Source organism: Phaseolus vulgaris, chromosome 11, assembly GCF_051622355.1.
Source record: "Phaseolus vulgaris cultivar YP4 chromosome 11, ASM5162235v1, whole genome shotgun sequence".
NCBI lineage: Eukaryota > Viridiplantae > Streptophyta > Magnoliopsida > Fabales > Fabaceae > Phaseolus > Phaseolus vulgaris.
In genome coordinates, this window is record NC_143508.1 from 50847912 (window position 1) to 50869546 (window position 21635).

A 21635-nucleotide genomic window follows, 5' to 3' on the forward strand; every position below is an offset into this window, starting at 1 on the left:
GATCAAAGTTAATTTTGGGATATTTAAAATTGTGGGGGTGCAAGAAGTAGAAGCCTTTAAGAAGATCAGTTAAGAAAAGTCTGCTATCAGCTTATTTGAGTGTTCTCGGTCCCTTTTGTAAGAATACTTCTAAATTTAATTAGGGAGAGGTATGGTAACTTCAAATTTTCATATGATATTTTTTAAAATAGCGTATGTAATTAACCACCAATAACCAAAGTGGTTTGAATATCGAGGAAAGCAGATAAACCACCAATGAACTCTTCCATACTCCCATGAAAAATATCACCACAAGTGCAAGACTAGGAGAACTTGTTGTACCACCATTAGTATTAATTTTAACTCAACTTACTAAAGAAAACTCCTATCTAATAGGAAAATGATAACAAAAATTGTCACTACGAATATTAATATCAAAGAACTTAAGCACATTGAAGTCGAACATATTATTCTTCATAGAGCTTTTAGACGAATTACACACTAGACAAGATATTTTTGTTTTATTTATTTTAAATGTAATAGTAAATTATTAAATTTAAATAATTATTTTTAAAATTATCCTTATTTATTTCGCTATTATTGAATGTGCTAATGAATTTTTGCTTTTTATCATCTGCGGACAATATTGATTATGTATTCTCCAACTTCGCTTTATTAGCCTATCTCATAATGAGCTTTAACTACTTACTCAATTTATTAGCATATGTACTGTTTCTGCTACTGAGCTTTTGCTCTGATTTGATTATATTAAGTAAAATTGAATATGTGAACATTAAGAAGTGTGATCAGAGTTTTGTATTCTTTATTCAGTTTTCTTATTTGTTCTTTTCATGATTAAGTGAGCATTGGGGTTATTTTATTCATCAGTTAGCCATCTAAATTGACTAAATGAATTAAAGTAGATATATATCACATTTCATAGTTTTGGAAATATAAATTAACCGTAATCTCTATAAATTTGTAATTGTAAATTTAATTCTACAATTTTCTAAAGTCATTGGCATAAATTCATTCTTAATAAAGACAAAAGAAAATGGGAAATGATCCATTTAATAGTAATGTAAGATGTAATAAGTAGGTATAAAATAAAGCCACCCAAATAGACTAATTCAAAGTTGGTATAAAATATTATGAAACTCACTCATTAACTTTTGTGACTCTTTCATTCATGTAACTAAGCTGCACTTCCAATTTTCAACGCCCTTTCTTCTCTTTGATTTCGCCACATCCTTTCCAACCATGCCAGTCCTTGAAACACTTGGTGGTGCTCTTTTTGGTGCTGTTCTCCAGCTCTGTTTGACAAGCTCGATTCTCATCAACTTCTCCACTACTTTCGTGGGACAAAGCTCGATGTTAAGATGCTGAAAAAGTTGAAGAGGAAGCTGATGGACATCAATGCTGTGATTGATGATGCAGAACGAAAGCAGTTCACTAATTCATTGGTCAGAGAATGGCTTGATGAGGTTAGAGACACGTTATATGATACAGAGGATCTGTTGGAGCAAATAGACTATGAATTCTCCAAAACTCAGTTGAAACCTGAATTCCAGAGCAGTGCTAGCAAGGTACGCAGTTTTGAATCTGAGATGTTAGAAATCCTAGATGATCTAGAATCTCTCTTAGACCAAAAGCTTGTTCAAGATTTCCAAATTTCTAGTGGTGTTGGATCTGGGTTGGCTAATAACGTGTCAGGGAAAAGAAATGAATCCTCATCTTTGGTGGCTCAAGAGGTTATTTATGGCAGAGATGATGACAAAGAAATCATCCTTAATTGGCTGACATCTGACAATGAAAATCATAACCAGCTTTCAATATTTTCTATTGTGGGTATGGGCGGGATGGGTAAGACCACACTTGCTCAACATGTATACAATGATCCAGAGGCTAAATTTGCCATCAAAGCCTGGGTTTGCGTTTCTGATGAATTTGATGTTTTCAAGTTAACCAGAGCAATTCGTGAGGCAATCCATAAGTCAATTGATGATAGCAGAAACCTAGAAATGGTTCAGGGACGATTGAAAGAATCTTTGACAGGAAGGAAATTTCTCCTGGTTTTGGATGATGTTTGGAATGAAGATCGAGACCAATGGAAATCATTGCAAACTCCTCTTAAATATGGGGTCAATGGAAGTAAAATTCTTGTGACAACACGCAGTAACAAAGTTGCGTCTACCTTGGAGTCAAACAATATTCACCAACTAAAGCAATTACAAGAAGATCACAGTTGGCAAGTTTTTGCTAAACATGCAGTGCAAGATGACAACTCTAAGTTGAATTGTGAGTTGAAGGAGATTGGAATGAAGATAGCTGGAAAATGCCAAGGACTGCCTTTGGCCCTTGAAACGATAGGAGCTCTATTACAGTCAAAGTCATCTGTTGCTGAGTGGGAAGGTATACTGATAAGCAACATATGGGACTTACCTATAGAAAATAGTAAAATCATCCCCGCTTTGTTGTTGAGTTATTACCATCTTCCTTCTCATCTCAAGAGATGTTTTGCTTATTGTGCATTATTCCCCAAAGACTATGAGTTTAACAAGGAGAGGTTAATTCTATCATGGATGGCTGAAAATTTTCTACAATGCTCTCAGCAAAATAAGTCTCCAAAAGAAGTAGGTGAACAATACTTCAATGATCTATTATCAAGGTCATTCTTTCAACAATTAATTACACAAGACTACAACTTTCACAATTAATTACAAAAGACAGGATATACTTTGTGATGCACGACCTTCTGAATGATTTAGCAAAATATGTTTCTGGCGAAATGTGCTACAGGTTGGGTGTTGATAAACCAGGAAACGTACCAACTACTACTCGTCACTTTTCAATGGTAAAGAATCGTGTTGGATGTGATGAGTATACGACTTTATGTGATGCTAAAAGGCTACGAACATTTTTTTACATGAATATAGATTGTGGGATGTCAATACAAGACTTAATCTCCAACTTTAAATTCTTACGCCTCTTATCTTTGTGTTCCTGTCCTAACATAAAAGAGGTGCCTGACACTATAGCTGATCTTATACATCTCCGTTCATTAGACCTTTCAGGAACAAACATAATTAGACTTCCCGACTCAATATGTTCACTCTATAACTTGCAAGTGTTGAAGTTGAACTGGTGTAACCTTTTGAAGGAGCTGCCTTCGAATTTGCATGAGCTTACTAAGTTGTGTTACCTTGAACTTGAGGGAACTACTTTAACAAAGGCTCCAATGCTTTTAGGAAAGTTGAAGAATCTTCAAGTATGGATGGGTGAGTTTGAGGTTGGCGAAAGTAGTAGTGAGTTTAGTATTCAACAACTAGGACAACTTGATCTTCACGGACAGTTGTGGATTACAAATCTTGAAAATATTATGGATCCATGTGATGCATTAGCAGTGGATTTGAAGAATAAAAGACATCTTGTGCGGTTATGTTTAGCATGGAATTTGAAAGTGAACAATGAGGATTCAATAAAAGAAAGAGAAGTACTTGAGAATCTGCAACCTTCTAGACATTTGGAGCAGTTTTCAATCTTCGGCTATTGTGGCACACAATTTCCAGGTTGGTTATCTGAAAAAAATTTCTTGAATATGATGTCCTTAACCTTAAATAATTGTAAATATTGCCAATGGTTACCTTCCCTTGGTCTTTTGACATCTCTCAAGTACTTGAATATCGAAGGCCTTAATCAGATAGTGAGGATAGATGTCGATTTTTACGGGAATAGCCCTCCTGCATTTGCATCCTTGGAAACGTTGATTTTTAATGATATGAAGGAATGGGAAGAATGGCAATGCATTAAGGGTGCTTTTCCAAGTCTTAAAGATCTTTCTGTGGCGGATTGTCCAAAACTGAAAGGAAACTTGCCAGAGCACCTTCCCCAATTAATGAGTCTATCTATTATTGGGTGCGAACAAGTTGTGGCTTCGACTACCAGGGTGGTAGAAATTGAAGGTGTGAAGATGGAGACATCTTCATTTAATATACTAGGGCTCCTCATATTTGATACTTCTCTTGAATCCTTGTATATTAATTCTTGTCGGGGCATGAATATTCCCTTAAACCAGTACGATTTCCTTGAAGAATTGGATATCACTCAATGTGCCACTCTCTCACGAACTTCCCTCTAGATTTATTCCCAAAACTCAGCCTTCTTTGTGTAAATGAGTGTCATAACCTACAGATGATAACACAAGGACACCCTCATGGTCATTTAAGGAGTCTGACAATTAAAAAATGCTCTGAATTTGAATCATTTCCCAATGAAGGATTATTTGCACCTCAGCTACAAATATTTAATATTGAAGAATTGGAGAAATTGAAATCAATGCCAAAATGCATGTGTGCCCTCCTTCCATCTCTTACTTATTTGAGGATAAATAATTGTCCAGGAGTGGAGTTGTCTGAGAGATGTTTGCCATCAAATCTCAAAGAAATGAGTCTCTTGAATTGCTCCAAGCTTGTTGCTTCACTAAAGGGGGCTTGGGGAACCAACCCTTCCCTGGAATACTTATTTATTGAAGAAAAGGATGTGGAGTGTTTCCCGGGTGAAGGTTTTCTCCCAGTCTCCCTTACTCAGCTATACATACAACATTGTCCAAATCTTAAGAAACTGGACTACAAGGGTCTCTGTCACCTCTCCTCTCTTCAGACAATGTTTATTCAATTTTGTCCTGTACTCCAATGCTTGCCAGAGGAGGGTCTTCCCGAATCCATTTCAAACCTCCGCATTGATGGCTGCCCTTTGCTTCATCAACGATGCAAGAAAGAAGAAGGCGAAGACTGGGAAAAGATTGCTCACATTAAAGATCTATGGGTTGATTAAAACAAGTAAACATAAAAGACATAGTCCAAGTTTGAATTTACTACGACAACAACTCTCACATGCCTATATTTTCATTAGGTTCCAATTCTCAACAATATCTTTGAAGCATTTCAAATACAATCTTATTTAAGTCAAAATTTTAATCTCTAGTTCATCACTTTCTTCACTTATCAAGTTCTCCTCTTTTTAGTGTCTTATTATCGATATTCTGTTTTGAAGTTGAAAGAATTGTAAGCATTATTAAAGTGTATGTTTTTGTGGATTTAGATTGAAAGATATGTGAATGATGAGTTTTGATGATTCTATTGAAGATAGCGAAGATTCTACTCAACTTTCATAAAGATGTGTTTGTTGAAGAAAATAAGTTTGAAGTTGTATAGGAATGCATATCGTGGTCTTAGTTAGGATAGAGTTGTTTTAGTGGCCTTTTTCATTTTGATTCAACCTCATATCTCATAGTCATGGTAATGATCCCAAGAACAAGGGTCTCTAAAAATGAGTTTTAAAAATTTGTTTCAAGTTTTTCAAAATTGTTTTTTACTGCACTAAAATTTGAATTTGTTGTATGGTAAAACAATTGAATTAACTGTACTGCACCAAAACTGTTTTGGTTTTTTTTAAAAAAAAAATTGTCTCCAAAATTCAGTTTTGTTCACGTATTATGTTTTTAACTAACCAAAGGTTGGTTATGTTACCATCAAGTGCTTTTTCAAAATACTTGTGTTCTTTCACATTTTAACATGTTTTATAATATTTTTTAAAGTTGTTTTGTGAAAATTATTTTTATTTGAATCCTATAAAAGGATAGTTGTATCACACTTCAAATCATCCCTTGCAAGTACATACAAAGTGCTTACATGTTTTCAAGTGTTTTTTCTTTGAGGTTTTCATGTGTTAGTTTTTGAAAGTTTTTCCTAAAATCTTTTGAAGAGTTCTTGTGCTGGTTTCTTTTGGCTTGGGATTAGAAGTTCTATCAATTGGTACAGCTATGAGGATCCGGGTTTGAATTCCTTAGTCTACCAACAAGGTGTTCTCTTTCCTAAATCTCTTTCTTTGTAAAAGTGTATTTGTGTATACTTCTTGATAGTGTTTCTAAAAGTAGAGAGTTGCTGAGATAGTGTTTTTCATCTTGTATTTTTGGTTCTTGAAGGTTTCAAGAACTAGGTTGTTTGTAAATATTGTTGTGTTTTTAGTGGAATCCATCTTGATGTAAGATGGGACTGGATGTATCTCAATAATTAATGAACTAGTATAAATTTGTGTGAGCTATTATTCTTTCATAATCACTGCCTCTAAAACTGAAATATACAAATTTGTGATGAAATGAATTTGTTGTTTTAGAATTAAACCTGTTGTTTTAATGCAGTGTTAATCTGGACCATATTCTGTTTTCAAGATTTTGAAAGAATTTAATCAAACTTAAATTTCAAGGTATCCTTAATCTTTCACAGATTCATACTTAAAAATAAGTCATTTAAAAGAAATCTTGATATGGAACTATTTTAGATCTCATCATATCAAATATGGTTTTAAAAGGAATTCAAAAAAGTGTTTACTTATTTTGAATTCTAATTTGATTCTTGATCAAACTCTTGCATAACTAGTTTGAATAAAGCTTTTAAGGAAAAAAATTTAATACACTATGAAACTACTAAATCTCAAATCAAAAAATTGTTTGTTTTAAAGCTTCTATTTTAAATCAGAATTAAAGAACTTGATCACACTTGATTTGGTTTTCAAGATCTTGCTTATAAACCGAAATTTGAATCTTTGATAACTCATTGTGTTAAAGCATTTATCTTTTGATACTGATTTCAATATTCATTATGTATAACGATAAGAACAACTTTGACAATAATTCTTAAGTCATAAATATAATTTATTAATTATGGAAACTAATTTGTTGTTATTCTAAATTGTACCCTAAACAAGAAAATTAATATGTTGTTCCTTAAATAAATTTGTTCTTTTACTGACAGGATTTCTTAAAAAGTATATTTGCGAAAATTATCCTAAATACAATTCACCTCCTCTTGAACTTAGACTTCCATAAACTCAACATATTCAACATTTTAAAAGTAGTTTGGACTTTGAAGATGATTCAATATCCATCTTCAGTAGATTCTGCCCACATTTGCTGCAAACAGTATTCTCAGAAGATTGACAATGAATAGTTATACAGTGTTGTATTTTAGAGAGTTAAATCCAGTGCAAATATAATGTCATATCAATTCAAACCCTAACAAGAAATCATCAACCATATAATTTGAGTCTTCTTTCTTATGCACTTTTTCAGACTCATTAGTATTCAATATGAGACAAAACTCACTTAAAATCCTAAAAGAGAAATTTGTTCTTGGTTTGTAGAACCATATATCCTAAGAGTTTTGCATATATATATTCAATTCAACCAATCTAATTGATATGTGGATATCTAAAGAGAGTGATGTCTAACTTTAAATCAAACTTACACAAGTTGTTTACCCCATTTGTATCTGATCATAAAACAAAGTTATGCTTAACATTGTGCGTGATTGATTCAACACTAGCATATGAAGCTGTCAATCAGGAGTTGTGGTGGTATCACTAGTACAAAAAAAAGTACATTAACGATAGTTAAAAATGATATATAAAGACGGTTTTCAAACCGTTATTATTGTGGGCGTCGTTATAAGTAATATTTTTAATGACGATTGCTAAAGCATTGTTATAAACATATTTATAACGACGGTTTATTTAACCAATTTATAAGTGGATGCTAAATAGTAATAAAAAAATATAAACATATTTATAACGGTTTATTTAACAAATTTTAAAGACGATTCCCATTGGAACCGTTGTTATATGTGGATTTTTAAAGACGATTCCATGTGGAATCGTCGTTGTATGTGGACTTTTAAAGACGATTCCACGTGGAATCGTCGTTGTATGCAAGACTTTTAAAGACGGTTCTACGTAGAACCGTTGTTATATGTGGGTTTAAAATTTTTTTTTTTTTATTTTAAAAAACCTCAAACCTGCATAAAATATCCAATTTTAGAAAATCAAAACATTTAAAATCACATTTTAAATATAAAAAATACATAGAACAAATTATAACATTCGATAAAAAGTTTTGCTAATATATGAAAAAATATGTCATTCTAATAATTTATCTATTCTAAGGTGTTATACATGGTTATGAAATACTTTGACCTTGTTATTCTCACGTACTTCAATTCTTCTGAATCTAGCGGGTGTTGGTCATTGAAAAACTGTACATTTGAATTTTTTTGAATTAATACATGAATAATAAACTTCGAATTTTAATGTGTTTATTGTATTTAGGTATTACCTGATCCCAACCTTTATTAATTGCAGCTTGCACAGTAGTCAACATCCACTGCATAACCTAATAACCGCACTCATAACTTCCAGATTGTTTGTTGGACCGCATGTGAAAATAAATTTATTAAATGAATGAGTGAGACACATTAAATTGAGTGAACAAATATATTTTAAATACCTCAAGGTACATCCAAATGGGTCTTTGTACGTTTGCACTTCTCCTCCCACTCAACATGTTATATCCAGAGTAAGCACTAAAATAATAAGAGTTCATGTTAGAATACATAACATTATATAATGTATAAGTAATAATAAATGTTAAATGAAACTGTCGTACCTATTTATAATGTGTTCAAAATAGGTAGGGGTTTTTTATGCAAAGAGAAAAATCATGTAGCGGTATGATCTTGAACAGATATGATCAATAGTTTCCAATGACACCTATATAACAAATGAGTTAGTTTCTCTTATGTCAATAATTTAGTATAACTTATTTAATAAATAAGGACTTACTCATGGATGTACGGAGCAAAATAAATTGGTTTTCCTCCCTTCTTTAAGGCAGTGATGATGTATGTTTGTGTTTCTGACTTCTTGTTTCCAATTTATTGAATGAGTTGGGGATCTAAAAACTCATATATATTAATATTTTAACTTACATCAACCATAGTTGCAGAATTATTATTGCTAGAATTAAAGTGTAACAGGTGGGACTCGAAGCCAAGTCCCTTGAGGAATATCCATTGAAGCTTTAACCATTACACCAGTTAAGTTTATTATCATGTTATGATTATTATTATACTTATGAGTATGATTATCAATTATAATATAATTAATAAAATAAAAGTTAATAACATTATTCATATATTTAATATCATTATTATTATTAATATTATTAAATATTATTAATTTTATTAAATGTTATTAATTTTATTAAATATTATTATTAATATTATTAAAAAAAAATATTAAATATTAATAATATTTTTAAATATTATAAATAGTGTTAATATTATTAATATTATAAATAATGTTAATTTTATAAATATTTTATTAATAGTACTTATATTATTAATGTTATTATTACTAATATTATTAATTTTGTTATATTATTAAAATCATAATATTATTAATATAATACTAATATTATATTAATATTACTAATTTTATAATATTAATAATATGTATACTTATTAGTTATGGTTATTATTATTTATGAATATTAATTATGATTTTATAATTCTTCATATTATAATAATATTTTTAATATTATGTATATAATTATTATGATAATAGTTGGTAGGTAATAGAGATCCGTGGGTGATAGTTCGTAGGTAATATAGATTCGTGGGTAATAGTTGGTAGGTAATAGAGATTTGTAGGTAAAAATTGGTAGGTAATAAGATATGTGGGTAATAGTTGGTAGGTAATGCTGAATTTACCTACGGATTCAGAAAATGTGGGTAATGTCGGTAAATAATGTTATTCGTAGGTAATATCTGTAGGTAATGCTGAATTTACCTACAGACTCAGATCCGTAGGTAAAAATTCGTAGATAATACTGATTATTTTTGTAGTGTCCCAGGACTCGGTTAAGATAAATATCATTTCACAAGACAGTACTCCGAGATAACTCCTATATTTCTTTGCATATGGCCTAGTGGCCACACTAGTGTGGACATCAATAGACAATGGTATTTTGTCATCTTTATTTATCTTCTTAAACATATTCTTTAATCTTGTAGGTCTTTTACCAGTTTTTTGAACGAGAAATTTTATCATCTATCGTGTTCTGTTATCAAACAAATATGATAAGCATCAAGAATATAAAATATAATTAAAAATTATATATTGTAAAACTAAACATGAATCACATGCACATACAAATATATACATGTACAACATCTTCATACTCTTTATTGATGGTCATTCTTGTAAGTGATTCAATCTCACAAATTATTTTTTAATCAAATCGATTATTCGTATTTGGAATTATTTAACATTACCATAAATCTTAAATAATTTTGTTAATGGACTAGTGTAATTTATAATAGAAGTCAACATAAAAGAAATTTGTTAATGGACTAAAATTGATCATTGAAATAATCAAATTTTTTAATAAATTTGAAAATAGTACAAGTCATAAACAAGACCTTTCAAGTTTGAATTAGCCTAATTAAATTAAATTAACTTATCTGACACGGGAGCAACTGTTTGATTATGTGGTGATTACATTTTTGTAATGAAAGTGTTTGAATTGAACATACATTTTCTTTAAGAAGAAGAAATATTGGATGTTTTACTTTAAAAAAAAAATTGTCACTCGTCAAGAACAACATCACCAACATATATTTTCTAAGCACCGATCAGATAATTCAAATTCGCGTGTTAATTTCTTTTAATATTTTTCGTTTATGTTAGTCCTTGCCAAAATATTTTCTTTTAATATGGTGATTTGTGCACACAAATGTTCTACACGTGTGTAGACGAGTTGTTCATGTATTTACTTTTTTAATAAATTGATTATGCTAAAATAACATGTTTATGTGGCCTAATTCATTTTGTTTTTTTTTCAATCTTTGTTTTTTATTTTCATTTTCAATTAACGATGATTGGTTTTTCATGGACGTTTTCCATCTTCAATTTTGATTTGTTTAGATTTTTTTTTATCAACACTTATTCACATAAAGTCATTCCGAATATAGAAAAAAGAAAATGAGAAATGGATACTTGGATGTCTTTATTCATAAAGTAAGCCTTTGAAAATAACTAATTCACTAAAGTTGGCAGAAAATATTATGAAACACACAATGTGCTGTCGGAATAATCAACTATGACTCACTCATTAACTTTTCTCACTCCTTCATTCACTTAACTAAGCTGCACTTCCATTTTTCACAACCCTTTCTTCTCTTTCATTTCCTAACTTCCTTTCCAACCATGCCAGTCCTTGAAACACTTGGTGGTGCTCTTTTTGGTGCTGTTCTCCAGCTCCTGTTTGACAAGCTCCATTCTCATCAACTTCTCCACTACTTTCGTGGGAAAAAGCTCGATGTTAAGATGCTGAAAAAGTTGAAGAGGAAGCTGATGGACATCAATGATGTGATTGATGATGCAGAACAAAAGCAGTTCACTAATTCATTGGTCAAACAATGGCTTCATGAGGTTAGAGAGGCTTTGTATGATGCAGAGGGTCTGTTGGAGCAAATAGACTATGAATTCTCCAAAAGTGAGTTGAAAGCTGAATTCCAGAGCAGTGCTAGCAAGGTAAGCAGTTTTGAATCCAAGATCATAGAACTCCTAGATGATCTAGAATCTCTCTTAGACCAAAAGCTTGTTCATGATTTCAAAATTTCTAGTGGTGTTCGATCTGGGTTGGCTAATAACGTGTCAAGGAAAAGATATGAATCCTCATCATTAGTGGCTGAAGAGGTTATTTATGGCAGAGATGAGGACAAAGAAATCATCCTTAATTAGTTGACATCTGACAATGGAAATCATAATCAGCTTTCAATACACTCTATTGTGGGTATGGGCGGGATGGGTAAGACCACACTTGCTCAACATGTATACAACCACCCAATGATAGAGGCTAAATTTGCTATCAAAGCCTGGGTCTGCGTTTCTGATGAATTTGATGTTTTCAAGTTAACCAGAGCATTTTTTGAGGCAATCCATAAGTCAAGTGATGATAGCAGAAACTTAGAAATGGTTCAAGGAAGATTGAAAGAATCATTGACAGGACGGAAGTTTCTTTTAGTTTTGGATGATGTCTGGAACGAAGACCGAGACCAATGGAAATCATTGCAAACTCCTCTTAAATATGCGGCTAAGGGGAGTAAAATTCTTGTCACAACACGCAGTAACAAAGTTGCTTCTACCTTGGAGTCAAACAGTATACACCAACTAAAGCAATTACAAGAAGATCACAGTTGGCAAGTTTTTGTTAAACATGCAGTCCAAGATGATAACTCTAAGTTGAATTCTGAGTTAAAGGATATTGGCATGAAGATACTTGAAAAGTGCCAAGGACTGCCTCTGGCCCTTGAAACAGTAGGATCTCTTTTACAGTCAAAGTCATCTGTTGCAGAGTGGGAAGGTGTACTAAGAAGCAACATATGGGAGTTACCGATAGAAAATAGTAAAATCATCCCCGCTTTGTTGTTGAGTTATTACCATCTTCCTTCTCATCTCAAGAGATGTTTTACTTATTGTGCGTTATTCCCTAAAGACCATGAGTTTGACAAGGAGAATTTAATTCTCTCGTGGATGGCTGAAAATTTTCTACAATGCTCTCAACATAGTAAGTCTCCAGAAGAAGTAGGTGAACAGTACTTCAATGATTTATTATCAAGGTCATTCTTTCAACAATCAGTTACACAAGACATGATAAACAACAAAACATTTTTTGTGATGCATGACCTTCTGAATGATTTAGCAAAATATGTTTCTGGTGAGATGTGCTACAGGTTGGGTATTGATAGACCAGGAACTGTACCAATGACTACCCGTCACTTTTCAGCGATAAAGAATCATGTTGAATGTGATGAGTATAGGGGTTTATGTGATGCTAAAAGGCTACGAACATTTATGTCCATATCTAGGACTTGTGGGATGTCAATACAAGACTTGATCTCCAACTTTAAGTGCTTACGACTCTTATCATTGTTTGATTGTCGTAACATAAAAGAGGTGCCTGACACTATATCTGATCTTATACATCTCCGTTCATTAGAACTTTCACATTGCCACATAAAGAGACTTCCGGACTCAATATGTTCACTCTATAACTTGCAAGTGTTGAAGCTCAACATTTGTATCTTTTTGAAGGAGCTGCCCTTGACTTTGCATGAACTTCCAAATATATGAACTTATAGGAACTTATTTAAGAAAGGCTCCAGTGCTTTTAGGAAAGTTGAAGAAGCTTCAAGTATGGATGGGTGGGTTTGAGGTTGGCAAAAGTAGTAGTGAGTTCAGTATTCAACAATTAGGAAAACTTGATCTTCATGGAAAGCTTTCAATTACAAATCTTGAAAATATTGTGGATCCCTGGGAGGCATATGTAGCGGATTTGAAGAATAAAACACATCTTGTGGCGCTACGTTTAAAATGGAATTTGAAAGTAAACAATGAGGATTCAATAAAAGAAAGGGAAGTACTTGAGAATTTGCAACCTTCTAGACATTTGGAGCAGTTGTCAATCATCGGCTATTGTGGCACACAATTTCCAGGTTGGTTATCTGAAAAATTTCTATTGAATATTGTGTTCTTAAAATTGTATAACTGTAAATATTGCCAATGGTTGCCTTCCCTTGGACTTTTCACATTTCTCAAGCACTTGGAAATTTACGGCCTTGATAAGATAGTGAGGATAGATGTTGATTTTTACGGGAATAGCTCTTCTGCATTTGCATCCTTAGAAACATTGAGTTTTAATGATATGAAGGAATGGGAAGAATGGCAATGCATTACGGGTGCTTTTCCAAGTCTTAAACAACTTTCTGTGGCGGGTTGTCCTAAACTGAAAGGGCACTTGCCAGAGCACCTTCCTCGTTTAAAAGAACTATCTATTTATAGGTGCGAACAACTTGTGGCTTCAACTCCCGCGATAGAAATTGAAGGTGTAAAGAAGGACACATCTTCATTTAATATATCAGGGTTCCTCGTATCTGATACTCTTCTTGAATCCTTGTATATTTCTTCTTGTTCGAGCATGAATATTCCCATAAATCATTGTTATGATTTCCTTGTGAAATTGGTTATCAATCAATGTTGCCACGCTCTCATGAACTTCCCTCTAGACTTATTCCCAAAACTCTGTGTCCTTTCTTTAAACGAATGTCATAACCTACAGATGATATCACAGGGGCACCGTCATGATCATTTGAATATGCTGACAATTAAAAAATGTTGTCAATTTGAATCATTTCCCATTGAAGGATTATTTGCACCTCAGTTAGAGACATTGTATATTGAAGAAATGGAGAAATTGAAATCAATGCCTAAACGCATGTCTGCCCTCCTTTCATCTCTTAATTATCTAGAGATAAATAATTGTCCAGGAGTAGAGTTGTCTGAAGAATGTCTGCCATTAAATCTAAAATACATCTCTCTCTTGAATTGCTTCAAACTTGTTGCCTCACTAAATAAGGGGGTTTGGGGAACCAACCCTTCCCTAGAATCCCTGTTTATTGGAAAAGTTGATGTGGAGTGTTTTCCGGATGAAGGTTTGCTCCCACTCTCTCTTACTGAGCTACGCATAAATGATTGTCCAAATTTAAACAAACTGGACTACAGGGGTCTCTGTCACCTCTCCTCTCTTCAAACAATGTTTATTCGAAATTGTCCTGTACTCCAATGCTTTCCAGAGGAGGGTCTGCCCGAATCAATTTCAGAACTCCGCATTGAAGATTGCCCTTTGCTTCATCAGCGATGCAAGAAACAAGAAGGCGAAGACTGGAAAAAGATTTCTCACATTAAAGATCTATGGGTTGATAAAAACAAGTATACATAAAAGCCGAAGCCCAAGTTGGAAATTACTACGGCACCAATTCTCACATGCCTACATTTTCATCATGTGCCAATTCTCCACACTATCTTTTAAGCATTTCAAATACAATCTTATTTAGTGCAGATATTTTAATCTAGTTCACCACTCTCTTCACGCACCAAGTTCTCCTCTTTTTAGTGACTTATTATCGATATTCTGTTTTTGAAGTTGAAAGAATTGTAAACATTATTGAAGTGTATGTTTTTGTGGAATTAGATTGAAAGAGGTGTGACTGAGGAGCTGTGGTGATTCAACATTTTAAAAGAAGTTTGGACTTTGGAGATGATTCAATATCCATCTCTTTGTTTCTACTTCCACCCCTGTAACGGTATTGTTACTTGTGATGCTTGCTTCCCCTGTTTTCCACGCTCCATACCTACAAGAAAACAGAGAAAGCCTTTCCCAGCTTGATCAATTATTACAAGTTTTGTACACATACAAATCTTGTTGATTATTAACCTCATCTCATCAGATTTATTTCCTGAGAATAACATAAAACATTTATACTATGATGCAAACGTTCTACATGATTACTCGCATTACCATAATACTCACCTTCCCATAACTCTCCTACTTGATTAATCTCTGACAATGACTAGGACACAGAATCCAATCAGAAAATGAAATTTTTTCTGAAACGAAGAGATAAACGGAGAAAGAAAGTAGAAACGAGAGAGAAGAAGTAAAAGAGAAAAACTAAGGATATATAAAAAGCAGCAGCATAAAAGAGAAAGATGGGCCAGAACAAGCGGCCCAAAGAGCAAAGCGGTACAAAAAGAAAAAGACGCTTAGGCCCAAACATAAAATAATATATAATGTTTTTTCACAATAATTATTTTCTTAAATTTCTTAATTAGAATCTTTAATTTCAAAGACTAAAAAAAACCAACCAGTGCACTGAGAAAATGGTGAATAAAACTCATGAACTATGAGGCTCAGACACTTCTCTTAAATGACGTATCCGTATCGAACACACGTATCGGTGTCGACACTCGTAGGACACTTATAAGTGAAGTGTTCAATTCAAAAAATATTTGTTGGATTTTTGAAAATTCTAGCACGGTTCTAACACAATTTTAAAAGGTATAAATACAATAATTTTATAAAAACTCAAATTTATTGTATAAATTTTTATTATGATTATAAAAATAAGGAACAAATTCTTTTGAACCCGTCATAAAAAATATCTTCATGCTCCCAAAATAATCTCAAACATACTTTTGCACATAAATATTTATTTTCAATTTATATAATTCAAAATTATATAATATATAGATCTGTGTCTTCGTGTCCTACATTTTAGAGATTATACATATCTCTGTGTCCATATCCGTATCGTGCCAGTGTCCATATTCGTATCTTTGCTACATAGCTCATGAATATATGCACAACCCAATTTACAAAAATATATAATTTTAAAAGTATAATATATTATTACTAAAACTTATAATAAATAAATATTTTCAATATGTCAATTATGTTTTAGATTTATGATAAATAACTTATATTATTATACAACTTCTTTATAAATTTTAAAACATAGAAATTATTGTTAAAACTAAAAATACTGGGAGTGTTAAATGGAAAGAGATAAAAAGGTTAAGAAAAATCTTTGAAAAACGTCTTATTAAAGTAAAAACAACTAAAAATGTTCTCCCTGTATTACTATTAACTACATAATAATAACTTATAGATACAATATTTGATATTTTATATATTATTTTTACTATTTTAAATTAAATTAATTTACAATGAATTGAGAAAACTGAAATATTGAAATGGGTTAAAGTAAACGTGGACTAATAATAAATAGATATGGTTTTGGAGAGTGAAGGATTTGAGCATATATGTTTTCAACTCTCTAAGTAGCTCTAATATGTTTCATGTTCGGACGTTCATGCATGACCACAATCTCAGACACTCCTCTTAAATGACGTGTCGGTGTCGAATACTTGTATCGGACACCGACACTCGTATGACATTTATAGGACACGTATCTGTGAAGTGTCTAATTCAAAAAAATATTTATTGAATTTCTGACAATTTTAGCACAGTTCTAACACAATTTTAAAAAAGAAAAATATATTAATTTTCTAAAAACTTAAACTTATTGCATAAATTTTATTATGATTATAAAAATAAGAAAAAAAATCCTTTTGAATCAGTCTTGAAAAACAATCTAGAACATACTTGTGCATATAAATTTTTATTGTTAATTTATATAATTCATAATTATATAATATATAGATCCGTATCTCCGTATCCTACATTTTAGAGATTATACGTATTTTTGTGTCCGTTCGTGTCGTATCCGTGTCCATCTCGGTATTTGTGCTATAGACCACAACAGAACATCTTTATCATGTTATCTAAACAATCAATTCTTACAAACTTATCATGTTAAATTAGTGTAACTTATTTTTATTGTTAAACACAGAAAGAGGTGATGCTTCGTATGCTTCCGAAAACTTAGAAGCAAACAATAGATCACAAGGCTTTTAAGTTTCCGACAGTAATGGTCATTGCAATCAATTACAAAGTTGAACAATCCGTACATTACACTTAAGAAAGTGAAAACTGATGATTCTAATTGAGGTACACATTACAACAAAATATAACCACTAAGATATGGTGATGAAAACTAGTGATATACAAGTGAAGGGTTCCCTATGATATCCTTTGGAACTTTGGGTCCACACAGAAGATTGAACAGTAGTAGAAGCCTTTGGTTTATCTTGCTTAGAAGATGAGCATGAAGACAGAGGAACTGAATTTGTTCATCATAAGAGAATGCAACTCAGAACATGAAAAACAAATATCCTTCACTTTAAGCACCCAAGTGTCCCAGCCATTTTATATTTGCTGCAGAAGATTGAAACAAACAACATTAAATAAGTAGTGCTGAATGAAACTTCAGAATTAAACTCCAAAATCTTATTTTACTTTTCTGAGATTTCATCACATTATCATGTTTAATAATACATATAGCAAACATGTATTGCATGAATATGAACAGCAAAGCAAAACAAGATGAAATGTAGCACAAAATATGACAACAAAACAAAGCAGGAACTGTAACTATCTCCTTTTAAAAAAATTCAAATGAACATGGAGAAGCACTTAAGGTATAAAAGAATTAATGCTATCAATGAACATTTAGCAATTTTGCATTCAATAGAATTTCATATCCTTATGTTTATCTTTTTTCCATACTGACTCCTACTTTCCATCATTTTAGATCCAGTACCAGTTTTGCTATGGATGAAAAGGTAGCAGTTGCTCTGTTTGAAAAATATAACAATGGATTGGTTTGGGAAACGAAGATTGCAGTTCTTAGGATTTGGAAAACTAAGATTGGTGACGCCTACAAAGTGAGAATATTCACTGCTTCACAATGCCTCAACAATGGCTGGATTATTTACATACAGTATTACCTACAAATAAATCAGTAGATCCTAAAATATCTTTCAACTTCAAAACAGAATATGGATAATAAGAAATAAAAAATAGCAGAAGTTGATGCGTGAAGAAAGTGGTCAACCACAGATTAAAATATTTGAAGTAAATAAAATTGTATTCGAAATGCTTGAAAGATAGTGTGTAGAATTGGCACCTGATGAAAATGTAGGCATATGAGAATTGGTGCATTGGTAATTTCCAATTTGTGCTTTGTCTTACATCTTTACTATCTTACCATCAACCCATATATGTTTAATGTGAGCAATCATTTCCCAGTCTTCGCCTTCTTCTTTCTTACACCGTTCTTTGAGCAACAGACAGTCAAAAATGTGAAGTTCTGAAGTAGATTCGGGCAAACCCTCCTTTGGCAAGCATTGGAGTATTGGACAATTAAGAATAAACAATCTCTCAAGACAGGAGAGGTGACAGAGATACATGTAGTCCAGTTTCTTAAGATTTGGACAATCTTTTATGTATAGAGCAGTGAGAGAGACAGGGAGCAAACCTTCATCCGGAAAACACTCCACATCCACTTTTTCAATAAACAAGGATTTTAGGGAAGGGTTGGTTCCCCAAACCCCCTTCTTTATTGAGATAACAAGTTTGGAGCAATTCAAGAGATGCACTTCTTTTAGATTTGATGGCAAACATTCGTCAGACAACTCCACTCCTGGACAATCCTTTATATACAGACAATGAAGAGATGGAAGGAGGGCAGACATGTGTTTAGGCATTGATTTCAATTTCAACAATCCTTCAATATGAAAGATCCCTAGTTGAGGCGCAAATAATCCTTCATGGGAAAATGATTCAAATTCAGAGCAAACATTAATTCTCAAACACTTCAAATGACTATGAGGGTGCCCCTGCGATATCGTCTGTAAGTTACGACACCTGGATAAACAAAGGTTTGAGAGTTTGGGGAATAAGTGTAAGGGGAAGTTCGTGAGAGAGTCACAACATTCACTTAATTCTAATTCTACAAGGAAATGGTAACAATGGTTTATGGGAATATTCACAGTCGGACAAGAAAAAATACTCAAGGATTCAAGAGGAGTATCCAATTGGAGGTGCCCTATCATATAAAATGAAGATGTTTCCATCTTCACACCTTCAATTTCTACCGCCCTGGGAGCCGAAGCACCAAGTTGTTTGCACCCCTTAATTATTACATTCTTTAAATGAGGAAGGTGCTCTGGCAAGTGCCCTTTTAGTTTGGGACAATCCGTCACAGTAAGATCTTGAAGCTTTGGAAAAGCACCCCTCATGCATTGCCATTCTTCCAATTTCTTCATACCATGAAAGCTCAATGTTTCCAAGGATGCAAATGCAGAAGAACTATTTCCGTAAAAATCTACATCTATCCTCACTATCTCATCAAGGCCGTCAATTTTCAATTGCTTGAGAAATGTAAAATATCCAAGGGAAGGCAACCATTTGCAATGTTTACAGTTATACAAGTTTAAGGACACCACATTTAACAAAAATTTATCAGATAACCAACGTGGAAATTGTGTACCACTATAGTCACTGATTGACAAATGCTCCAAATGGTTGGAAGGTTGCAGATTCTCTAGTACTTCTCTTTCTTTTACTGATTCATCATTGTTCGGCTTCAAATTCCATTTTAAATCTAACCCCACAAGATGTATTTTATTCTTCAAATCAGCTGTCAATGCATCACTGGGATTCACGATAGTTTGAAGATTTTGAATTGACAACTTTCCGTGAAGATCAAGATCTCCTAATTGTTGAACACTGAATTCACTACTACTTTTGCCAACCTCAAACTTACTAATCCATACTTGAAGATTCTTCAACTTTCCTAAAAGAACATGAGCCTTTCTTAAAGAAGTTACCATAAGTTCAAGGCGGCACAAACCCTAAACCCTAAAGCTCATGCAGTAGAGAGCAACTCCTTCAAATTGGGACAATTGTTCAGCTTCAACACTTGCAAGTTGTAGTGTGAACATATTGAGTTAGGAAGTCTCTATGTGTTTGTGAATGAAAGGTCTAATGAACACAGATGTATAAGATCGACTATAACGTCAAGTACCTCTTTTATGTTCCAACAACCAGACAAAGATAAGAGTCGGAAGAACTTAAAGTTGGAGATCAACTCATGTATTGAATTCCCATAGTCCCCAATAGTTATAAATGTTCGTAGCTCTTTAGCTTCACATAAACTGCTATACTCATGATACTTAGTAGGTTCCGTTGTAGTTGAAAAGTAACGGGTTGTCTTCGGTACTTTTTGTCCTTCTGCTTTATCAACTCCCAACCTAAAACACGTTTCACCAGAAACATACTTTGCTAAATCATTGAAAAGGTCGTGCATGACAAAAATTGTTTCACACCTAATTGACTGTTGAAAGAATGACCTTGATAATAGATCATTGAAGTATTGTTCACCTATTTGTTCTAGAGACTTACTCTGTTGAGAGCATTGTAGAAAATTTTGAGCCATCCATAAGAGAATTAAGATCTCCTTATCAAAATTATGGTCTTTAAGGAATAATGCACAATAAGCGAAACATCTTTTGAGATGAGAAGAAAGATGGTAATAACTCAACAACAAAGCGGGGATGATTTTACTATTTTCTATTGGTAAGTCCCATATGTTGCTTCTCCGTACACCTTCCCACTCTGCAACAAATGGCGTTGACTCTAAAAAAGATCCTACTGTTTGAAGGGCCAGAGGCAAGTCCTTGGCATTTTTCAACTATATTCATGCCAATCTCCTTTAACTCAGAATTCAACTTAGAGTTGTCATCTTGCACTATGTCTAACAAAAACTTGCCAACTGTGATCTTTTTGTAATTGCTTTAGTTGGTGTATGTTGTTTGAGTCCAAGGTAGAAGCAACTTTGTTACTGCGTGTTGTGACAAGAATTTTACTTCCCTTAGCCCCATATTTAACAGGAGTTTGCAATGATTTCCATTGGTCTCGGTCTCATTCCAGACATCATCCAGAACGAGGAGAAGCTTCCTTCCAGTCAACGATTCTTTCAATCGTCCCTGAACCATTTCTAGGTTTCTGCTATCATCAGTTGACTTATGGATTGTCTCAAGAATTGCTCTGGTTAGGTTAAAAACATCGAATTCATCATAAACGCAGCAGGCTTTGACAACAAATTTATCCTCTATCATTGGATTATTGTATAAATATTGAGCAAGTGTGGTCTTACCCATCCCTCTCATACCAACAATAGAAAGTATTATCGTCAGATGTCAGCAAATGAAGGATATTTTCTTTATCCTCATCTCTGCCATAGATAACCTCATCAGCCCAGCAACGATGAGATTCAGTTGTTTTCTCTTAACACTTTATTAGTTTATTTAGGTGGCTTTACTTTATGAATAAAGACACCAACGCACTAATTACATCTTACATGACTGTTAAATCGATGCATTCATCATTTTCTTCTTTCTTTTAGCATTAGGGGTACTTTATTAAGAATCACTTTATGTCAATAAAGGACTTATGG

At 32.9% G+C, this 21635-nt stretch overlaps 2 protein-coding genes and 2 pseudogenes across 2 annotated transcripts; 3 read left to right on the plus strand and 1 right to left on the minus strand.

Moving 5' to 3' along the window:
• The first annotated feature begins 1176 nt into the window (after nucleotides 1-1176).
• On the plus strand, nucleotides 1177-5986 carry LOC137828601 (putative disease resistance RPP13-like protein 1; annotated as a pseudogene).
• A 5093-nt stretch (nucleotides 5987-11079) lies between these two features.
• LOC150023368 (putative disease resistance RPP13-like protein 1) lies at nucleotides 11080-11616 on the plus strand. The gene has a single exon (XM_090297014.1). It carries the CDS (start codon nucleotides 11080-11082, stop codon nucleotides 11614-11616), a length of 537 nt encoding a protein of 178 aa, XP_090153140.1.
• Nucleotides 11617-11670: 54 nt separating this feature from the next.
• LOC150023369 (putative disease resistance RPP13-like protein 1) lies at nucleotides 11671-15143 on the plus strand (annotated as a pseudogene).
• A 2029-nt stretch (nucleotides 15144-17172) lies between these two features.
• On the minus strand, nucleotides 17173-21339 carry LOC137809568 (putative disease resistance RPP13-like protein 1). The gene is given in 6 exon segments (XM_090297819.1): nucleotides 17173-17551; nucleotides 18303-20031; nucleotides 20034-20852; nucleotides 20854-20926; nucleotides 20928-21099; nucleotides 21336-21339. Coding segments are annotated over 5 exon segments (2736 nt in total). The 3' UTR covers nucleotides 17173-17551; nucleotides 18303-18363.
• Between the last annotated feature and the right edge of the window lie 296 nt (nucleotides 21340-21635).